Below are 23,256 nucleotides of genomic sequence, written 5' to 3' on the forward strand. Positions count from 1 at the left end.
TCCAGACGGCCGCAGAAGCGCATCTGAAAGCGCGCTATGCGGCGACTGTCTTTGTACACAAGCCGCATCAAGCACGGACGATATGGCGCAAACAACAGCAACAACACGAATCACAACCATCCCGCACAAACACCAGTCCCACTTCTACCCAACTAAGATTCGTGGCAGGATGGCGCCGCGGTTCCAAACGCTCGACTCAATTACTAGCCGGTGGTCGGCTCGACCCAACATCCCCGAGTCTAGCCCCCCCCTCCACCCACTAGCGTAAGAGTCAAAGAGCTCACGCACCTTGATGGTCTTCACCAGGTTGGCGGTGCTGTTGGCCACCTCCTTTGCAGACTGCACAAAGTGGCGCTTGGCGGCCGGGTTGGGGGTGCGCGCTGAGGCCACGCGGCACGCGTTGCACAGCGCCGACGTGTGCTTGGCCACGATCGTCGCTGCTGACAGCACCTGCACTCGGCGAGGGGGCAGGATGTAAAGTTGGGGGGGGGGGTGGTGATGGCGGGGAGGGAATGTTGGGGGGGTTTAGGATGTAGGAGGGTGAATGAAGACAAAGATCTTATTCTGTTCTGACTTTTAAAAAAAACCCGTAGAGATAAACTGTATAAATCAATCAGAATACTGAAACAAAGATTGTTTAAAAATACTTTGACAAAATATTTCTTTATTTTATATTCAATCTTCATCGTTTCTGTTCGTGTGATTATTATTACTTACGGCTCAAGAGATTAACTTGAAATCCTTTTTGAGATTATTTATGATCGACAGTACTTGATTAAATGTCAAAGGGTTCCCTCTGACAAGAGGTTTGTGTGCCGATTGTCTTAATTTATGGCCCTGGGACAGTGTTGAAAATCACAAATTCCTAAGACAGAGACCAGGTACTGCATGGGGAAATTACTGTTGACTTTTCCCAAAGCAGTACTCATTTAATTGATTACAAAGACGATGAGGGTGAGTTGACCCCACCCGAGGATTTGAACTAGTGACTTCCAAAGTGGGAATCTTAATGATAAAGAGCGACTCGTTTGATTAAAAACACGATCGCTTGTCTTTATTTGGCTCAGAAGCATTGCGGACTTTCATAAATAAGGTGACGAGGGGATGGTACCTGGGACTGGTTGCTGGCGGGGTCCAGAAGGCTCTGGCAGGCCACTTGGATGGCTTGGTAAGCGCGTGAAAACTGAGCCGGGTCCACCACACCTTGCTGGCCAGGCCGGCTGCCTGGGTCCGAAACGCCCACGAGGTACGCCGACTGCACACGTTAAACATCGCAGGCAGAGAGAGGGGTCAAGGAAAGGAACTGCAGTGCGAGACTAAATTCTGGTCCCAACATTGCCATCGGAGCCCATGCCACAAGGTGAAGCAATGTCATTCTAAAAAAAATTCAATATTCACATTAGTCTAGAGCAGGGGTCTGCAACCTTTAAGACATAAAGAGCCACTTGGACCCGTTTCCGAAGGAAAAAATAAACTGGGAGCCGCAAAACCATTGCAACATTTAAAACAAATATAACACTGCATATATTGTTTCTTACCTTATTGCTATATACAGGATCGTGCAGTCAGCTGTCAATCTGAATAAAAAAAGGACTTTTTCACTTAACAATGTAAAATATATTTTTGCAAATTAATAGCTAAATTACCTGGTTAATGGGATTTTTGCTCCTGAACCTCAGTGCACAGTGTCTGCACATCAGGGCTGTAAGACGTCACCTTCATTTTCACACAGGCTTGCAAGCTGTCATCTGTGAGGCGTGATCGATGTTTGTTTTTAATATAGTTCATGTTGGAGAAGACCTGCTCACATACATATGTGGAGCCGAAGATCGACAGGACTCCAAATGCATACTTTTTCATGTTTATATAAGTGTTGGGGATGGCATTCCATGTTTCGAATACAAGTTTGTCCTGTTTGGGAAGGTTTTCAATATCACTCCATTTATGATTCTGAGCCAGAATGGCCTTCTGACGGGCAACATCCTCAAGAGTAGCGGTCAAGCATTTGAACTTGGACACCCATATATCTTTGTCGGCTATATCGGCCAGTTCCATCTCAAGATCAGGTTGACTTACACCTGCAAATGCAGTCATATTCAATAGGGATGGATCGATCGCCAGGGGAGTGACAGGGAAGGATAATGTCGTTTTTTCCTCTCTGAACTCACAGAATCGTTTCCCAAACGAACTTTGCATTGTGGTGATTGCAGACTTGAACTATTCCAAATTTATCGTATCATGACTTTGTTTGAACTCTCTCAAAGAGGGAAAGTGAGACAGTGTACCTCTCTGTAAATCTTTGACAAACACTGTCAACTTGCGCTCGAATGCCAAAACCTCCTCCAGCATGTGCATGGCTGTGCCTCCTTTCCCCTGAAGGGTTGTATTTAGCGTGTTTAGATGTGCTGTCATGTCTACCATAAAATGTAATTTTTCCAGCCACTCTGGCTGTTCCAGCTCAGCAAAGGTGAGCTCTTTGCTGCCCAGGAAGGTTTTTACTTCTTCCAAACATGTGACAAAGCAACGGCAACGTTATTGCCTGTCACCGGGCGGGCAGTGTGGAGCGGAGCGGCGACCTGTCAGCAGCGGCAACGCCAGAGCAGGTGTCACAGTGCGCCTCCTCCCCTCGCTAGCATCCGCCCCGGAGCCGCGGTCAAGGTTCAAAAGAGCCGCATGCGGCTCCGGAGCCGCAGGTTGCCGACCCCTGGTCTAGAGTGAAAAGTCAAAGTGTCTTCGAGTTCAAACCAGCAAGAGGGCAGCGGATCGCCTCTTTTAGCGGCACTCAACCAGCAGTGGAAATTCCACATTCCCATTGCAGGGATCAGCCTTAGCGGAATACCAACAGTTTATTTACCAAAAAGTGGTACTCGACTTATAGATGCTGGAAGAACAATGGGCTGATTTGTCTCCCAACTAGGATATGAATCCACAACATTCAAATTGTAATTAGAACGTTCTGCCACAGCGCCACTCAACCAGACAACGTCGACGTCAAAGAAAATGAAAATTGTTTAACAGTAAGACGTTCACTTCTATCGGTGGCCTTGAGACAGTGGTGCAAATTCCCTGTCCCAATGGTGGGGACAGTTAATTGAGTTCGAGCGGTGTTTAAATAAGTAGGGTTATATGGACAACTTCACTTGGAGTATGGGTAGGGTTAAGTCTTTAGGCAAGAGGTTTAGGATTAAGGTTGAATTGCTTGCAGGGTAGGCTCAGAGCCAGAAGTCTCTCTCTACATCGCATTCCATGACCCTAACGAGACCTGCGGATTGTTAAGAATAACTAAACGACCAGTGGCGATGGCAGGATGGACGCAGATACATTTTACAGCCTTGGCTTAATGCAGCAATATCTTTTGGTCACTTATAAGGTTATGTACGAGGTTAAATGCGCAATAACTAAGGTGTATTTACCGCCACATTTCGGAATGAATGGGCTCAAGCGACAGAATTAAGTCTTCGTGATATGATCACTGTCCCACTCGTCTGCATGGCGGCACCACGCAAAGCCAAGGGCTGTAGATGGCCGAGCTGCCCAAGCGGCAGTGTCGGCCGCCTTTGCTGTATCGTCACCTGGGCCGCAGCCTCCGTGAGGCCACAGAGGGCCTTTGACGCGGAACCGATGGACTCGCCGAATGCAGGCAGATCGGTTGTCTTGGCGTGCTGGGAGATGCCAGCCATCGCCTCACCCAACACCTACGGCACACGCAAAAAAACGCACGCGCACACACACACACACGATTCCCAACGCGTTATAAAGGAAAGTCAAACAAGGCAACCACACAGGTCGGCCGAGAAGATTTCTCCTACCACGCTTATTGTAAATGTATTTTGTATAAGTAAGTTGTGGTGAAATTTCGATTTAAAGCTTTCGTGACTGCAGGGATTCATCTTCTTGGTTCTTTCGGTAAAGTCACGTAGAAGGGAAGTAATAAAATAATAAAAATAAAACATAATAAAACAATTCTCACGACGTTTCGGCCACAACGCAAGCAGCCATCCTCAGGCGAAGAATGAAACACCCCAAGCTTGGAGCGTATATTTAAGCTGGGTTAGAGGGGGGGGAGGTGGGAAGAAGAGCGCCTAAACAAAATAATTTGCATATCAAGAGGAATTCAGCATATGGAAAATGCGTAGGAGGTGGGCGGGGGGGGTTCCAAATCAATACTATGCCCGTGCATTATGCAGGATTAGCAGCATCAAAGGGGGGGGGGGGAAGGGGGGGAGCATTAACAAAGGAAAGGAATGTTAATAGTATGTAGCTGTAGTTACTAAACAACCACGTAAAAAACTACAGTATAAACTGCATGACAAACTAAAGTATAAACTACATAGCATCATCAGTAAAGCTACATACTATTAACATTCCTTTCCTTTGTTAATGCTCCCCCCCTTCCCCCCCCCCCTTTGATGCTGCTAATCCTGCATAATGCACGGGCATAGTATTGATTTGGAACCCCCCCCGCCCACCTCCTACGCATTTTCCATATGCTGAATTCCTCTTGATATGCAAATTATTTTGTTTAGGCGCTCTTCTTCCCACCTCCCCCCCCTCTAACCCAGCTTAAATATACGCTCCAAGCTTGGGGTGTTTCATTCTTCGCCTGAGGATGGCTGCTTGCGTTGTGGCCGAAACGTCGTGAGAATTGTTTTATTATGTTTTATTTTTATTATTTTATTACTTCCCTTCTACGTGACTTTACCGAAAGAACCAAGAAGAAGTTGTGGTGAATAAAAGAAAAAGTTAAGGGTATGTTTGACCATCACAAAAATAACATTTAGGTCAATTCTTCAATGTACTTTCTGGATCAGTGTTTTCTAGAAGCATTTGTTTAAGCAGTCAAAACTCTCATCGAGTGTTGACTTTATGAGCATCGGGATTATTGCCGAAAGAGACTGGAAGTAAAATAAATGGCCCAGAATTTGCTGCAGAAAAAAGTGCTGCTGGCAATTTTTTTTTCACAAGGTTCATAAAATTGCTGGAACTAAATATTTCTTTGTTTTTCTGTAGCAACAGACACTTGTTTGTTTATTAATCGCTAAATAAATCTTTGTTTAGTTATATTAGGGATTTGGGGCATTTACTGAATAATAAGAATCGCTCATTTATATTTCTTAGTTTTACTTAGTAGGTAGGGCATTACTCTGAAATGCACAATGTCCATTAACCATGATTTCCTAATTTGTGTGCCCACTTGTAAGTTCAGCACAAAAGCACATGTTTGCAACATCCAGGTTGTTCCCCCATTTTTGTAAACCGCTTTCTGCTTTGAGATCTTTAAACATCTGTGGCTTAATTATTTTTCCATTTACAGTTCGTGATTTTATTTTCTGTACAACACAGCCAGTCCTTTCCAGCTCCTGCATGCTGCCGCACTTATACCACGAGGCCTTGCAGTGAAGAAGCTTTTTGAGATACAAACATTGCAACCACATGACGAGGGTATCCCAATAGGGGAGACAACACATTGATGTAAATGTTTAATAAGATACCTGCTGTGTCGCAATGCTTTGTTACCAAGATCACTTGAGCTTAGAAAATGTAATGGCAAGGCCCAGGTTTCACCTAGAATGACCAATGTTGAATTTTTTTAAAACGAAGCAATATCATTTTCTAATTGAAACAAATTATTTGGTGATGCTGCATTGGGCAGTGGTGCACAAACGCACATCTATCAAATGATTTACGCGCTATGAAGAAGAGCCATTGCCCAAAACGTCGTCAATTACATATTTAATATTTTAAGGCAGTGTTATTGACGAATGTGTTGTATTCATTTGTTAGTTTTCAACTGACGCTTTGGAATTGCTGTAGGCAGCAGAGGCCACGGTAGAAAAATCCACTGTTGCACTGTACTTCTATGTACACCGCCTTCACCAACCCATAGTGACCGCCATGATCAGGCTTGGCCAGATAACCTCCTAGGACTCACACGGTGTGGGGTGGCCCTCTCATCCAGCAGTGGATAGACAAAAGGGGACACACATGGACATGCCTAGGGAACTGAAGAATAGTGTTATAATAATATCATGGACTTGATGCATATTAAAAATATAATCCCTGATAAGACTGTGTTAGGATTGGCTCTACATCTTGGCATTTCCACATCTGCCTTCTCAACCTCACATTAACCTAACCCAATTTAATCAGCTTGTCAAGGCTCACGTATGATCATTAATCTAGTGCTCTCTCTCTGTTGGCGGTCACCTTGCATTATTGGGCCCGGATTTTGGCACTTTGGCCCCTTGTTTTTGTATTCATCATTTGTACCGATTCCAGTTCTCCTTTGGTAAATAGACCCCGCTTTTGTGAAACCTCTCAGCGGGTTATCAAAGGCCAACTCAACTGATTGTGAAAGCACTTAATGCTTTGCTGCCGTGCAAGGTGCATTAATAATCTAATCTGACATAATAGACCGAGTGTTTTTTTTAACGTTAATGCTTTCCCTGTGTTGAAAAAGGAAGCAATAAGTGTGAAAATGTAGTGATATATAATGCTCCAACTCTCCAAACAGCTGATGGCCCGGAATTGCATATCAGGCACAAAGAACACCTCATCGGAGACAACCGTATCAGCAGTGAGTGATGGGGGGGGCACCATTAAACACTGCCGTACCTTCTCATGGATATATCTACATTCAGCCAAAGAAGAATACTGCTCCATTGTCACTAACCACTTGTTCTTCTGATGCCACTTTTAAATGAAGTGGATGCAGTGTGCGCACAAGGTCGGAACAGTATCTCTTTCTACGCTGTTAAATGATTCCTGAACACACTCAGCACTTTTAAATAAATCATTGTGCTAATAAGTAGGCATGCACTGATGAATACATTTATAATTTAAAATGTATTCTTACGGTGAAAATGATCACGCGTGGGAGAATCTATTACTTAGAATGTAATGCAAGTCATTTTCCACTTATATGCTTTTAACACTGAAGCTAAAGGAGCAAAGGAAACTATATAAACAACACAAAATAATTATAAATAGTACAAATGAGACAGAAACGATGTCTCTTGAAAAAAAATGCAACCCCAATTGAAATGGGCAAATATGTCAACATCTTAAGCCAGATAAACAACTAAATTCGTGCTTACCAAACCATGAATGTCAGAGTCAAAGTGTCCCCGTGCCTGACATTTGACTTGAATAATTTAGCACGACCGCTACGGAGCATGCTTAACCAGAGCAGGTGTTTTATCTCTGCAACGTGTACAGAAACATGCGTGGAGCATTGTTAAAGCTCACCGCTTGCTGTAACATGGATGCTAAATATGAATGTTCATTTTCATCGCTGTCCAGACGTGCAGGCCAACGTGTTCAGGTGGGGCCGTCCATAAATGACGTCACGTGATTTTTGGACGATTTTTGACCCCCCCCCCCCATCGTCACACGGCGTCACAAAAAGTCAGACCCCCCCCTCCTCAAATATGACGTCACAAAGCTCTGCCCCCCCCCCCCCCCAAAATAAAACATGCTTTAAATCGCTTTAAACTATTGTCATTGTAGTGCGTATATAATGTGGCGCTGCACTCTGATGTTGTAGAAGAAAACATTCATTTAAAAAAGTATATTTAAATAAGTAGAACGTGTTGTCTATATTTATTTAAACTTGCACATTTTGATGTGACGTCACATCCGCACAAACACACAGGCCAGGAGCCTGTTTGCTGTACTGCCACCTACTAGCCACCTCGGGCATAAAGAGTTTGGGTGCCAACACAATGTACTGAACCACGCCTTCAAAGTGCCTGCACCACAGGCAAGAACCTCTGAGAGCCCGGTGTACATTCATGTTCTGTTCAGTTAGAAACGTGGACACCAAATATAAAAGAGGACGGCGATGTGTCCACCCATCCATCCCACCGCAGCATCGACGATGTGTCACGGTAAAGCCCTCACCTTGGAGTTGTCCATGACGCTTTCGATGCAGTCAAAGTAGGAAAGGTCATTGACCGGCTCAGTCGGATTGTCCAGCATCCCACGCACAGCCTGTAAGTGGGATAAGGGGAGGGGGGGGGGCAGTCAGAGTCAGCCAGGGAGTCCCAACTGAACACAAAATGCCAACCAAACCATGAGACCATTGAACACGAATGTCAAGAGATTGTTCCGGCCAATGATATGAAACCACCATCCCTGAAATCCTTCTGCTAGGTCTCGCAGCTGTTGCACAGTCAACACCGAACCTCCAAGGTCTGCTCGTAGAGAATCCCACATCGCGCTCTCGGTGCTCCCCTTCAACGCTAACCACGGAGTGTCACTCCGATGTCTCGGTAGCTCGACCTTATCCACCTCGTTCCAACCACTTGCACCATTAATACATCCATATTTCTTTCCTCTCACTTTCTATTCTGAATGTCAAAGTTGCTCACCGGATCCTGCCAAGAACATTCGAGCACCCTCTGCATGCACTTACATTCAAAGGTCAGGGGCTCCTCCTCTGGTAGCCACCTCTGGTCGAGCCCTTGAACCTTTTCAGTGCCATTGATTTTACGAGCGCCGCCCTTCAAGCGGCCAACTCTCAACACTCGAGGTTACCCTCTACTCTTCCAGAATGCTTGCTGTAGTCAATGGAAATCTGCCTGCCCCCCTGCCCGCCCGCCTGCTCCGAGTGTGCTAACCCTCTATCTCACTTGCTACTCACCCCCGGGGGGCCGCAATCTACGCAGATCCGCGTTACACGCGAGGAACTGTGTGTGGTTTTTACAGCAGCACGGCATGCTCACATGCTGTGCATTAATGCTCAACTTTAGATGTCCATCTGCTAGACAATATGCTTTGGATAAACACCCCTGGGCCCGGGGATGCAAAGTCGATGTCAAAGTGTCCCACTGCTCAAGCAAGCGAGGGATTGTACCATCTTCCGTCGATTCTCATTCAGGAGTGAACATTCCACATTGGGCTATTTGACCATCGTTAACCTCCCACAAAGTGGTAATAATTGTATCAGTCCCATAAGCATTATGGGCCGAGATTATACCCGAACCAGGATTGTAACTTACAATCATTAAAGTAAAAGTCAAGCACTCCAGCATCTGTCAGGATTTGCAGCTATATTCCCTTACAAACATAAATATTTTTTTTTGCTAAACTGTCAATACATCCATACTCTTTGGTTCTTTCGGTAAAGTCACGTAAATAGAAATCCTCATGCTAGATCTGGCAGCTGTTGCACAGTCTACCTAGGGGACTTTACCGAAAGAACCAAAGAGTATGGATCCTGCAGTCACGAAAGCTTCAAATCAAGATTGTCCATAAATCCTTCACAAATGCCCCCCCCCCCCCACTTTGTCCCACTCTTTGCTATCGTTGGAAGTCATTGTATGTCTTGCTCGCTATGAAAACACCGGCTGATGCAATAGCGACAACAACAAAACGTGGCTTGGAATTGCTTTCCTCGTAGCCTCTCATCGTTGGCCAAAAAAAATTTTTCCACTGGGAAAAGGTTGAAGAACCTTTCTTGACTGAAGGGATTTACTGCAGCTTTACAGACTTTGCACAAAAAAAACAAATCGAGGAGAAGTAATTTGCTTCCCATTACTTTTTGGACCGACTGCAAAATGTTGCGACTAAGTAATAAGACAGATGTTTTTTAAACTCATGCCACGATTGGACACTTTCCCCATGTCCAGGAATCGTGTCACGCAAGGGGGTTGCAGCAATAAATTGCACAGAGTGAGCGGGGCCTCGTATGAAAATGCTGCTGGTTAATAATAATAATAATATATTTGTATATTGCAACACACATGGACCTCCTCACGTACAGATGCAGTGCGTTCCAAAATCTCAGCGCAACGCAGCCAAAGGGGAGAAAACGCTCAAGAGGACAACGACCGCAGAGATGGAGCGATGAGATCAGTCCGTGTGCAGCTGCTCGGTGGATTTTTTTGCATCGCAGCACCATCACGAGGGATGGCAATGGATTGGGGATGACTGCATCGAGCAGCGGATCGAGCGTGGCTGACGATGATGAAACGGATTTTTATTTTTTTCAACACCAGGGGCCAACCTGCCACGTTGGCCGTGCGAGAGTCACCTCGAGTTGACGCAGGGCATTGTCACACTCCCTCTGGCCGGGCGCTTGCTGTGTGCACATGCTGATGAGCAGGTTGATGCTGTCCGTCACCGCCCTGGGAACACGGCACAGCGACGAGCCAAAAGTCAGCGTCTCCACGCACAAACGAGCAATGGGACGGAACTCATTGCTCTTGGTGGCTCCTAAGCAATTGGTGGAAATTCCACATTCCTTCAGTGGGGGAAAAGTTTATCTAAAGGGTAATCTTTGATGGCTTCCCATAAAATCATACACATTTCATTAATCCTAGACAGATCATGAGGTGAGGCATTTGGTGAGGGCGAGGGTATACAAGGAGTAGCGCCAGAGATAGGTTCTATGAATAGCCAGGGCTAGAGTTAGGGCATTGGCTAGGGGTAGCTAATTCTACCACTAACATTGTGGTCCTTGCACCCTTTCTTTACATTGGTTTGAATGTAAAAGTCAACGGTCAACTCAACATCAATGGTCAAGTCAAACAAAGTGGCAATCATCTCTGTAATCTGGCCTAAACCAGCTGTGGGCATTCCATGAAAGGGACAGTAGAGACACTGGACAGTCACTGCTAACATTCCGCAAACTATTTCTTTATTTATCACCTTGGAGGAATGATGGGCTGAGTTGACCTCGAACCCCACCATGCAATGTCCTGGAACTGTAACTGTCACCACTATCAACAGTCTTGTGCTGCGGTCGTCCTTGTAAGGGGAGCTGCTTAGCTCAATGGCCCTAACCAGCTGATGTAATCACGTCTGAGTCTGGGTTGGTGAGTCTGGGGCGAGTGCAGAACAACAATGGACTTCTCTCCACTGCCCCCCACTGCTCACAACGCCTACTACACACCCGTCCTCTGGTTAATGTTGGTCACCCATCCAAGGACTATCCAAGCTCAACCCCCGCTTAGTTTCCGAGATCTAACGAGATTCGAGTGGTGTGGTCATTGGCTCGCTGTGCGTTATTTCAGCAGTTGACAGTTTAGTTAATCCTCCGTTTTTTCCCCTCCACATTTTGAAACATGCGTTTAAATTATTTTGCTGCTATAAACAAAAGCCACTTCATTGAGATATCATTTGTGGCCAGGTTTCTTATGAAAAATAAGCCAATAGCTCAGTGGGCTTTACCTGGTAAAATAAAACATAGGTCAGTTTTATTTGTATATATTTTTTAAAAAGTGATTTATTTACCTTTCCGAAATTTTGCACTCCGTTTTTTTACTGTTTATTGTTGTAAAGTCCTGACTCACCCCAAATGGACATCTGTGAAAAAGAGCTTTATAGCGCATCGGATTCCTCCAGTATAAATACACATTCTGATTCTGAATTGAACCTTCCTTAACGAATGCCCGCAGCTCACGCTGCATCGTGAGCAGCAGAGGCAGCCACCCTCACAGGCAGTCACCTGGCGGCAGACGCAAGCTGGTTCTTCACGTTCGGGGCTGCAGGGTCAATCACCATCGACTTGGCTGCCATCAGAAGCTTGGAGGAGGACACCGAGATGTTCTTGAGGTTCCCAATCACCTGCACCTGGTCCTCCTTAGTCTGCGGGGTCATGTGGCAACCAACAATTAAAAAAAACGGCTTGTATTGTCTACAATTAGTTCACAAACATAATTTAACTTTAAATCAAAGTAAAATTTGAAATTCCCAGCAGCAGGAATTCGTTCGGAAAGACAATCTTTCTGTTGCCTACATCGTGAGCGTAACAAACGCCTTTAATCGATGAATCATCACGCGAGCCATCCCTCCCTCCCTCCCGACACCTGCGACTACGGTGCCGATGAGCGCCGCTGCTTTGCCGCACCTGTGTGAGGCCGGCCATCTCGATGCCGGCGTCGAGGAAGTCGGAGAAGTCTCGGCCGAAGCGCCCGGAGGCCGTGGCGAGCTCGCGGCTGGAGCCGTGGGAGGCGTGCACCACGCGGCCCGTGGCCTGGTTGAGGCCGGCGGCCGCCTGCGTGAGGCCGCTCTGCGCCTCGTGGTACGAGCGGCCACTCTGTGGGAACTGCACGGCCCGTGACGACAGCGAGAGACACGGCGTGGCAGGCGGCGAGTGAGACAGTTCTTGTTGATTTTGTTTGTTTTTTATTTCCCATTTGTGCATCGGGTATCCGCGTCTGCCATGGTTTTGTGTGGATGTGGAACATTTAAAATGCTCCAGTGTGCGACTGTGGTCATCCAGAACAGACCATACAACGTGTATGTATTTATGTTAAACTTCTCTCACACCGCACATAGCCAACCATGCTAATCGGAAGGTGCGGGGGAAAGATAACAAACTAAACACAAAAATAAGCTCTAAAGAAACGAGTTTTCAATCTAGATTATTTAACAGTGCATAGATCCAGTGGCTTCCTAATAACGAGAGGAAGAGCATTCCCAATCAACAAATACGAAGGAGACATCACAGCGACACACTGCGCTGCTCCTGATGCGGTTATTTGGCTTGACCACCTGAATGTGAAATTGTAGTTGTTGCTCTTCATCTACATCAGCCGTACGAAAGAAGAAGAAGAAGTTCTCGTGAATTTAAATTATATTTTGTGGAAGTCAAGACGTTCATTTCCAAATAAAGCCCACGAGCTATACGGCTCTCTTTCAAGGGCGGCTTCGCCAGCAGACAACATCGGGAGCGAAGCATGACAATGAAAGTTGATTAATAACAATGTTATCTGAGACACAATTACGTACATTCACACTCTCCCAAAAAATGTTGTCTTAATTTCCCCCCCAAAATCATATTACAATTGTGCCATCAGCATCTTGTCAAAAGACAGAGAATGCCACATTTGAGACTGTCATAATTATGTATAAAGCACCCTTAAACAATCCTTCTCAGGGCTCTCACACAAAGCAGTGAAACATTGCTCCTCGTAAACTCCCGACAGGGATTGGAACTCACGACTGTCCGATGTGCGAGCCGAGCGTGACATCCACAGCGCCACGTTGCCAATTAGCGCCACACTACTCAGCGGCGTTTAATTACCATCGATAACTATTTAATTATTCTGCTGGTGTACCCAAGAAACCGTCACCGAGTCTCACGACTCTCTTTTTGCAGGAGGCTCCTGCCCTGGTTGATTGATGACAATTGAACAGGTGGGCTCGTGTGCCGTACGAGCGAGGGACGGGGGGGGGGAAGCCACGTGCGACGCACCGAGTCAGCCTGGAGGCGCTTGCTGGCGTCGTTGATGTTTCGCAGCGCGGAGTCGACATCCTTCTGCCCCGGCAGCGAGTTCACGCAGTTGTTGAGAGCCAGGGACACTGCCTTGGCTACCTGCTCAGCAGCACAGAGACGGAGACCAACATCTTCCCCCCCGTTCTAGCCTCATAGACTGCACAAGCAAGGGCTGTTCACGGGGGGTGCATAGAGACCAGCACGGCACACCTGCACGAGGGTGTCCTGGCCAGTACAACGCGTGGCTCCCTTTACCGCCCCAGTGCTAAGGCCCCTGGGTACTCAATTCACGTGAGACTGAGGTGAGCTAGGGATGCACGTTCGGTACGTGCCTGGCTACGGAATGGAACCCAGGTTAAAGGAATCGTATGGCAAGGCACCAACCACGGCACCGCCGCTTACCATACTCAGCATTAAGCACGCGATGGCACGCACCCAATGTCACATACGCGCGTGCGCGCGCAATGTCACGCACACACGCCATGTCAAACGCGTTGCAATGAGCGAGTTCTACATTTCAAATTGGGTTCACGAAATGAATTTCCAGACTGACACGTAGAGTCACGCGTGGGACACAGCTGTAATGCTTTGGCCAAATAGAGAATAATGGGAGTCACCGGTACACAAGGTGAATGCCATTAGCCGATCAGCATTGGCAACACGATTGTTTCACTGCAGGGACTCTCACTGTAAATGCTTTACTGTTGGGGAAAGTGCTACTCGCGACCACCTATTCCTGTTGGCTGGGCGGTGCTGTGGATAGGAGCAGTTTTACTCACGACTGGAAGGTTGAGAGTTCAAATCCCATTGCAGTGGCAAAAAAACCCATCTGGGACCAGTAGTGGCCATCCAATGCAAAGGCCGATCCCTGCCATGAGAATGTGGAGCTTTCACCACCAGCTCAGGGCCGCCAATGGAGATGGCCACTGACCCCATTGCCCGTGTGAGCAGGGAACTGTTTTGACTTCGCCTCTTGAGCCACAGAATGGGAATGTTTGGGGTGCACGTGATTACCGAGGTTAGATGCAATGGCGGATTGCGTGAAATTTTGAGGTGAAAATTTCCCAGAAAAAAGGAAGAAGTTCCTGATACTCTTGCGGTCTTAAATTTACTTTTGAATAACAAAGTCAGGAAACATTCCACTGGAGATGTTTTATGCAGCTGGTCACAGGGGCCCCTTGGTCTCCCATTGTCGAGGGTAACAAAGTGTAGAAGACGTTAAATTTAGCAGCCACTGACTTACTCTTTGATTCATTGATAATAGTAGATACTTACATTTACAATACATGCAGCTAATCTGGCTGTGACGGTCCCACCTGATGACGGAGACTTGTGTTGCCTCCGAAACGTCGTGATTTTTGTTTTATTTTATTTTATTTTCATTAATTTTGATGTTTTACCTACGTGACTTTACCGAAAAAACCTAAGAATATGATTCCTTGCAGTCACGAAAGCTTCAAATCTAGAATTCATGCATGAAATGGTGAGTATGAAAATGTTATAAATAACATTTTTTTTTTAATGCATGCAAATGGTATGCTCATGATATATTCAGGCAAATTGATTGAACGAAACTGCAAAACACGACAGACAAAAATAAAAATAGCAATACTAAGGAGACAAAAATTATAATCTATTCTTAATTTGAACCGTGACCCCTAATCATCACATTCCAATGAGTCACTGCTGTGAATTGCTCTATGCCAATAATTTACATCAAACTTTAGCAAAGCCCTTGCTAAGTTTAGAATATCAAATCTCACTGATCTTCATCAACAGCAATTGAACCTGTGTCACAGAAATCACAACACGATATACTCCCATTCCGTGATGTGGTTAACAAATGCCACAGCTTTTTCACTGATATGTAACAAAGGCACAACGGCTCCTTTGGTTAATAAAACCCTGTTGGAGCAAGCTCTGTACGCGAGCACCTATTAAGACCAGCAATGCAGATGGGAGAGATGATTTGAACCACCATCATGACAGGCCATCTGTATCTCCCCGGAGCTAACGTCTACAGACGGCAACAGACACCCATTCGACGCTGAGAGGAAACCTACAGGAAGCACAAGACAAGTAGCAAAAGCAGTTTACCCCTCTCAATGTGCACAGCCAAGAATCGAACCCAGGCTAATGGGATTTGAGTGCAGTGCGCGCAAAACATTGCGCTGCTACATCCGCACACGATACAACCGAGGAGCTCAAGCAAGCACACAAGCGCATACCATGTGGCACACATGTCAAGGACAATACAAGCTGCTTCCTGTTTTCAATTGTATCCTCTTGCACAGCGTGCCGACAGCATACTAATGCTCGTGTCGCAGCATGTGATGCTTTGGAAGCCTCGTGATGAAACGTACAATCAACACGAAGAAAGTGTATTAAAAGTTACGTCAATTAAAATAATGAATTACCCCTAAAAGTCGTCATAAGCTGCGTGTTGGTTAAAAGGAGGCTTTTAACAAAACCAGACGCTTTTCATCTTCAGTAATCAACCGAAGCATAATATAAATTGATAAATCCATTTAGTTTAGTTGTGACTGGGTGACAGCCCATTGAAATATGTCTCTCTTGGAAAGGAGACCCAATATTAATAACTATTTTGTTCTGAAACCAACTTGGAATTCATACAAAACAAAATATCACCTCCAAGATATGAGAGGTTTAAAGATTTGAATCAAACATAGTTATCGAAAACAGCAATCTTACACCACCAGGTGGCACTGTTGGCAGAGTGGTCGAAATTCAAACAAAATTCTGCAATTTAAAAACTCTGGTTGAGGGTTTACTCAGTCCATCATCCCTCTGAGGGCAATACAATTGGTACTAAAATTGTGGAAAATCACATAGTGTTTTTTTCTATGGGTAGATTGGGCGCTGCTATGAGAATGTGGAATTTTCACAATGAGCTCTGCCCTATGTTTTATTTTATATATAAGGGAGGGGTGTTTGACTTTCACATCTTTTATAATGATGAAAATGTTAATTAGCAAATCAGTGTAAACAATAACTTGTATGTTTCCAATATTTGTATGAAGATAAAAACTGAACATGCAACTTTTACTGCCATTTAAATGTTTTTGCAAGTCGTGAATTTACTGACTGCGTGTAAATATAAGGGCAATTAGAAAACCTGATCATTCAATAATATTCAACGTAGGGACGTTTATTTTTCCCACTGCACCAAGTTGACAACAATCACAATTGAGATACAAATTCCCACAAACACCGTACTACTATTAAACGTAATCGATGCCTCAAAAGTTGACTGGCTGGCTGGCTGCTGGCTGGGCTCCCCTCTCCACCCCAACAAAACAAACTATTGTTAGTGGCTGTGGGCCGTTGCCAGCGAAACTAGCTGGGTAACCGTCAAAAACGGGAATTTATGTTTAACAAATGAACATCAAATTGAAACTGCGGAAGACGTTCGGAAGACGCTTACTAGATAGCGACACTGAAGAGGCGGGAGTAACGAATGCAAAAGACTGACACGGTTCAATTGAAATTGCTCTGACCCAGTGTTCTTCACTCATTTTCATAGGGGGGCCACTTCCGCCGATAAGGCATCAGTGTGAGGGCCGCCACATCGCTTGCAAGGGCTGTTGTCACACTTGTGTATTGTCGGGGGCCGCACGTCAGGGACCGTCAGTGGCCCGCAGGCCATAGCAATGAAGAACACTGCTCTGACATTTAATACGTAAAACAGTGGATTTGCTTTTTAGCGCTCCGGGTACAGGGTTGTGAGAAGAGTGCGACAATGACGGCCGTCCATTGCAGGAGTCAAGGGTCCTCTTCGAGTGGCTCATAGAAACCAAGACGGGGGCCCGAGCGGAGTTGCGCGTACCTGCGCGAGGCGCTGCTGGTTGTCGGGATCGCTGGGGTTGGCGGCCGCCTTGCGCGCCTCCTGCAGCAGGTTGGCCGACTTGTCCATGACGTCGCGCGCCGTCTCCAGGGCGGCCTCTTGGGCCAGGGGGTCGGCCGTGTTGGCCGCCACCCCACGGGCCGCCGCGGCCAACCCGCGCAGGGCCTCCGCCGCCTCATGTGCCGCGTGGTCTGCAGAAGTGGGGGGGGGGGGGGAGATGCACGTTATCAGGCACACACAAAGACAAAGTTCTCCCGTATAGCCTGAACAGACTGTTGGGGCAAGTGCTGTTAGCAAGCACTTATGAAGGCCGGCAACAGTACACGAGGGGGTGGTGGTTGGCACCACCCCTGACCGCCTTTGTCTCCCTAGTGATGGATGTTTACACACCACACCAGGTACTCATTTGAGGCCGAGTCTACCTCAGGGGACATCCAGGACTGGTTCAGGTAATTGTCACCGGTGTTGGCCATGAGCGGGAATTTAACTCAAGTCGCTGGGATTGTAGCGCAGCGCGCAAACCACTACACTACCGCAGGCACCCACGCACGTGCACACACAAACACAGAGGCGCACAGAGACAATGTTTGGCCTTCTAGACTATATAGACCAGTGCTGTAAAAGCCACTATACACTTGTGCAATTTTACCGCAATCATCACAAGATATTCATCACCAGCAATAGTGGCCGCATCTCTTTTGTCAAGTATCATTTTTTATTGCATAAATCTGGACAAGTCGCTGCTCCTCCTATTGAGCAGCTGAGAAGGAAACTTACAACCACATCGCAAGCAGAGATCATGTGACTACCTGAGGTTGTGTGCTTTGTAGGGCCATTTATGTTGAAGCACAATTTTCAATCAACTCTTTTATTTGGGGAAACATAACATCACCACTCTATGCCATTGATGTACCATGTTGATACAGATGCTCATGGTAAATGTGTTGCCAGTGATGACTGCAGAGAACATTTCCCTAAAAGAGCCCGGGTTTTTCATGGCCTGTAGCACTACCGTTCCTCACACGGAATTTATACAAACGCACGAGTAAAAAAAGTGTTTTATAAATACAAAAAAGAAATACAGGGCTAAGTTTGATTTATTTTGCTACAAAATGACAATGTCTGGCTCCCCACAAATTGCCGATTGATAAATAAACACCAACACTCAAAAGCGTCTGTCCGCAAAACAATTTACGCTCAAAGCAAACACCTCCGCAAATGTGCCCTGGAGTGACGTATGGCCTCCGTGTAGGCCCGACAGGAAATCCGTGCATTGTCCGGGCCGCTCAAGAGACTTTGTGGCTGGAAAAGCTGACAGCTGCTGTTTTTGGCACGACCCAAGCCATTCATTCTGATCCACATTCCAACCTCCCGAGAAGATTTAGATTTTTTTTAAGACTTTGAAATGTATTTTTTTTGTTGTACACGCATACGTATACAGATATAAAGCACACACCCCCCTCCCCTCGTTTAGACTGTAGGGGCAAGTTAACAAGCCACCTATTAAAAACTGTGTGACACACGAACGGGTTCGTTGTGTAGCCTGCACCGTACTCGGTTGGATTTGTCTTCCCAGTGCTGATGTTTACATGCCACAGAAGGTACTCATTTGAGACTGAGTTGTCCTAGGGGTTGCCCAGAACAGTTTCACACGCCACTTGTCTCTGTAATGTGTGGCCAGGGAAGATATGTCCAGGATGTTGCCAGGATCACAGTGCACGCTGCAAAGCACCGGGCTAGTGTTCCCACATGCACACACACACAGACTAAACAACAGCTCTTTTATCCAAGAAAATAAAATTGCAACTGCAGAAAATTCACAATAGGAGCTGTGATAGTGTCATGCAAAGGCACTCTAAACGCCACGATTCAACGCAACAATAAAAAGATGAAGTTACATGCGTACCATGATTTTTGCCTGAAAAACAAACTACCCAAGGCACCTGACTCGAGGTACATCCTATACACATCTTCCACAGCCATCTCAACTGCCAGGCGTGCAGAATCACCGACTGACCAGGCCCTCTGCTCAAACCATGCTCAGATTCAAAGTCCCCTCTGGGGAGTAATGGGGCAGCGGTTTGCACTACGAACCTGGCGACCATAGAGATTAATTCCTGACCAGTTGCAAGTGATATCTGATCCGCCTTGCACAAATCTGGAGGAAACAATGCTTGGCTCTCTAACACACCGGTGTGCTGTTCTAGTGACGAATTGGCATCTTCTGTTTACGTAACAACCCTTACGAGTTGGCTGTGTCAGGTGGTGGCGGATTTTTATATATTTACGCGATCTAACCCAAAAGACCTCTATTATGGAAAAAATGCTATGCGACTGTGAAGGCCACCGCTCTGATGGATGGGAGTTACGCAACTTTTATTAGAAAGCCACTGGAGCTATGCACTGTTAAATCTAGATTGAAAACTCTTTTATTTAGAACTGCGTTTTGTGCTTAGTTTGTTGTCCTTTCCCCGAACCTCCGATTAGCAAGGTTGGCTACGTACGGTGTGAAAGAAGTTCAATGTAATACATACTTCGTGTTAAGGAAAGCTGTGCAACATGTTGTCACGAATTAACGTCTCACTGAACATTATTTGTGTCGCTGGTCGACTGCAGTAGGCACATGACTAAGTCGAGACAATCATAGCGAGAGGGATACTGGATATTAGTGTGCTGAGCATGGAACTAATATCCTGATTGCCAACCCGGCTGAAATTAAGTCCTGCAACTTGGACTCCATAACGTGGCTGCAATGACAGTAAAAGCCACCACCAAGCTTTCCCGGCAGGTCCTATTGGACATCTGTGAAAAAGAGCTTTATAGCTGATCGGATTCCTCCAGTAGAAATAAATACGTATTCTGATTCTATTGTAGGCATCCAAACTCTCATGCTTAACCCTCATCTTGCTTTCAAATTTCTTTCTAATTAACTAATTATCTGGTTAAATGAGGGACTTTTTCCCACTGATTTTAACAATATCTAAATTCTAAAATATATCACAAAATATAAATGTAAGCCTTTTCACATAAATATTCACCAAACCTGGCAGTAGCAACCACCCTATTCGAACAATTGCTGCTGTTTAAAGCACCATTAACCTAACTCCACCCATTAAAACATATATTATCACTAGCTTTACTACCCGGCTTCGCCCGAGACTTGGATTATTGTCTTGGATTAAGTGGCCGTCCATAAATGACGTCACGCGATTTTTGACCCCCCCCCCTCTTCACACGGCGTCACAAAAAGTTGTAGGAGAAAACACGTATTAAAAAGGAGGCGTTGGAAAGCTGAAATTTAGCATATAATTCACTTGAAAATATTCAACGTCTAACTAAAGCTACAGATGTTCAGAATATTAAATTGAAATTCTCTTATAATTATAAAATATTAAAAGTAATTATAACTATAAAAAAATACGTAACTTTGTAGTAGAACGAAGCAAAATGGAGAGTAAAATTATAACAATCACATATTCATTCCACAGAATGAAAAGTCCTGGTAGAATCATTAAAATAAAAATGCTTAATAACAACCATTCAACAAATTTACAAAATTGATGCTTCTCCATTCTCCCATGGAGAAGCGAAATGCTCGTTCATGGAATAAATAAAGGTGACATTAGTAAATTTAAATAATCAAATAGTTAATAATGAAAATTAATCAAAAATAGTGTTGTTATAACAATTCTATTGCTTACATTTATTGAAAGTTGCGCATTTTGATGTGACGTCACATTTCTCAACCCTCCCCTTCCCCCCTCGTCACACATCGTCACAAATGTCTGACCCCCCTCCACCCCCTAGGTGTGTGACGTCATTTATGGACGGCCCCTAATACACGGTCTATGCGAAGGGTTGGGGGGGGGATGCGTGACGTCAGCAGGCACACTGCGTGACGCTGCCGCATGCGGGTGACATCATATATGTGACGTCACTGCTCACATGACGTGCAAAATATATCTATTATTGCGCCCCTCCCTGCCCCCCAAAATACCAAAGTCTATTTATATACTTTTTGCATTGTGTACAGTCTGGAAGCTAGCCACATGCCAAATTTCAAGTTTGTTGCATGTCGGGAAGTATGCTAAACATTTCGAACAGACACACATTGACAAATTTCCCTTTTATGTATATAAGCTAACAACAGCCTCAATCATTCCTGAAGAAGATCAGTAGGCTGTAACACAAAGAACATTCTTTCCTCAGTGTCAGGAAAAAATACTTTAAAAAATGTGTTCCTTGTTTTATAAGTTCACTGAAAGAACAACAATATATGTCATACTTTTAAACTTTGAAAGGCCACTGCTATCCCCACTGCAGCAACCTTGTGGCTCTAACTGTAGTAAATTATGGTGTCACTAGCTTTGATTTGGCATGCACACAATTGAGCGTGATGTAACAATATTTCCTTACAAGTCATGAGTATCTGCACATCATGGTCTATGTTTGTATTATGGAAAGGTCCATGGAATGGCTGGGATGTAACTCAGTCAGTAGAACAGTGGACTCACAACTTTAAAGTTCTGAGTTTAAATTCCGACCAGTGTCAAAACTCTGCACACCACCTCTCTAAAACGAACTTCAAATCAATAAGTTATAATACTTAACCACGTTTCGGGGATGCAACAGTGGTTTCCTTATAAGAGTCCGGTGACACATCTTCCCAAAATAACGACCACTGATTTTACTGATTGACTTCGCACAAAATTATAAAAAATGTATAAACCTGTAAGGAATGATGGGTTGAATCAACCATCGACTGATATTTCAATGAGCAACTTCCCGACACACAGCTTGTGGAATACTCATAAGCGTAGCGGACAATCGGCTGGATTTTACGATGCTCGTGAAAACCTCGGAGCAGCGAGCTTCAAGGAGGGAACACTAAGTTCCATTTAGCGAATGCTTTTACGCGTGACTGTCATACAGTTAAGAGCACTAGATATGCAAGAAAGAAAATAAATAAATAACTTGTCAATGTTATATGCGAGTGGACATCAGTCCACGTGGGCACAGAGCCATGTGCCAGCCTCTTCTTGCAGCATGTGCAGGGCAACAAGTCCCCCCGGCACACCCTGACGGACTGCGCCATGGTTTCCTGCTCCCCGGATTCACACAGAGGGCTGTCACCAGAGGTCGCAACCGGGTACCCGATACCCGTACCCTACCCGATACCCGGCTACCCATACCCGGCCGGGTACGGGTACGGGTAGCCGTTTGCGACCCTGGTGCGGCCGGGTATGGGTAGGCCGTGAGTCACCGGTGAGTAACCGTTTGTCACTCATTTCAGGTACGGTACGGGTACGGGTAGTGAATGGGAACCCGTACCCAGCCGGGTACGGGTACGGGTACACATTTGCGACCCTGGTGCGGCCGGGTACGGGTACGGGTAAGGAATCAAAACCCGTTTGCGACCTCTGGCTGTCACGTATACTCCCATCGATATTCGGAAGCGCCTCTCACACCCCCTGGTTACACTGTAGCACGAATTAACGTGTGTGCGCGTGTGTGTGTGTGTGAGCGAACGTGCGTCTGTTTGGGAATCGTCGCCCAGTTCCCACCGGTGAAGCTCTCATCTCCTTGCGAGGCGGCAGTGAGGAGCTGTGCGATGGCAGAGCCCACGGTCTTGGAGGCGGAACCCAACTCGAGAGAGCAGGACTCCAGCTACAACACACGGCCGAGACAGCAGGGCACAGGACGCACCATGACTCTCCAGAGAAACTCAGACGCTGTCTGCCATCCATTAGTATCAATCAGCCGATGGGGTCGTAGTGCTCGTCTCTAGTGGTGGTGGCCTTGAGTGAGTGGTAAATGCGCCATGGCAAGGGCATGTATGTCCACAGGAAAACGTCGTTTGACTTCCCCAAAACAGTTGAACTTATTTCAATTATTTATCAGGCCAAGGAATGGCCTGCATTGCGATGTTTGGCCAATTCATTTAACAGGCATTTGGTATGTGGAAGTCAATCGGAGTGCCCCGTGAAGACAAGACAGTCACGCTCAAATCTCCGCACAGATATATTCAAGAATCCCTTGTTGTACTGCCGCAATCCTGCCCATCTCACAGCTCATTACGAGGTGACAACATTCAACATGCCCTGCCTCCAAACACAAGTTGGTAGGTGTGCGCCTCCATGCCTCTGAGGGGTGCCACAGTGGCAAG

General features: G+C 45.8%; 1 protein-coding gene across 5 annotated transcripts in view; it reads right to left on the bottom strand.

Moving 5' to 3' along the window:
- The window catches only part of LOC144954508 (talin-2-like), a 230,513-nt gene that overhangs the window by 43,911 nt on the left and 163,346 nt on the right, over nucleotides 1-23,256 (bottom strand). For all 5 annotated transcript variants that reach the window (XM_078884986.1, XM_078884982.1, XM_078885003.1 and 2 more), the window contains 10 exons: nucleotides 22,655-22,757; nucleotides 17,073-17,281; nucleotides 13,205-13,324; nucleotides 11,855-12,052; nucleotides 11,453-11,592; nucleotides 10,037-10,130; nucleotides 7,903-7,992; nucleotides 3,573-3,695; nucleotides 1,112-1,255; nucleotides 289-450 (listed from right to left, as the gene is read on the bottom strand). In XM_078884986.1, coding sequence (XP_078741112.1) covers nucleotides 289-450; nucleotides 1,112-1,255; nucleotides 3,573-3,695; nucleotides 7,903-7,992; nucleotides 10,037-10,130; nucleotides 11,453-11,592; nucleotides 11,855-12,052; nucleotides 13,205-13,324; nucleotides 17,073-17,281; nucleotides 22,655-22,757 — 1,383 coding nt within the window. The remainder of the gene's footprint in view (nucleotides 1-288; nucleotides 451-1,111; nucleotides 1,256-3,572; nucleotides 3,696-7,902; nucleotides 7,993-10,036; nucleotides 10,131-11,452; nucleotides 11,593-11,854; nucleotides 12,053-13,204; nucleotides 13,325-17,072; nucleotides 17,282-22,654; nucleotides 22,758-23,256) is intronic.

Source organism: Lampetra fluviatilis, chromosome 3 (assembly GCF_964198595.1).
Source record: "Lampetra fluviatilis chromosome 3, kcLamFluv1.1, whole genome shotgun sequence".
Taxonomy (NCBI): Eukaryota; Metazoa; Chordata; class Hyperoartia; order Petromyzontiformes; family Petromyzontidae; genus Lampetra; species Lampetra fluviatilis.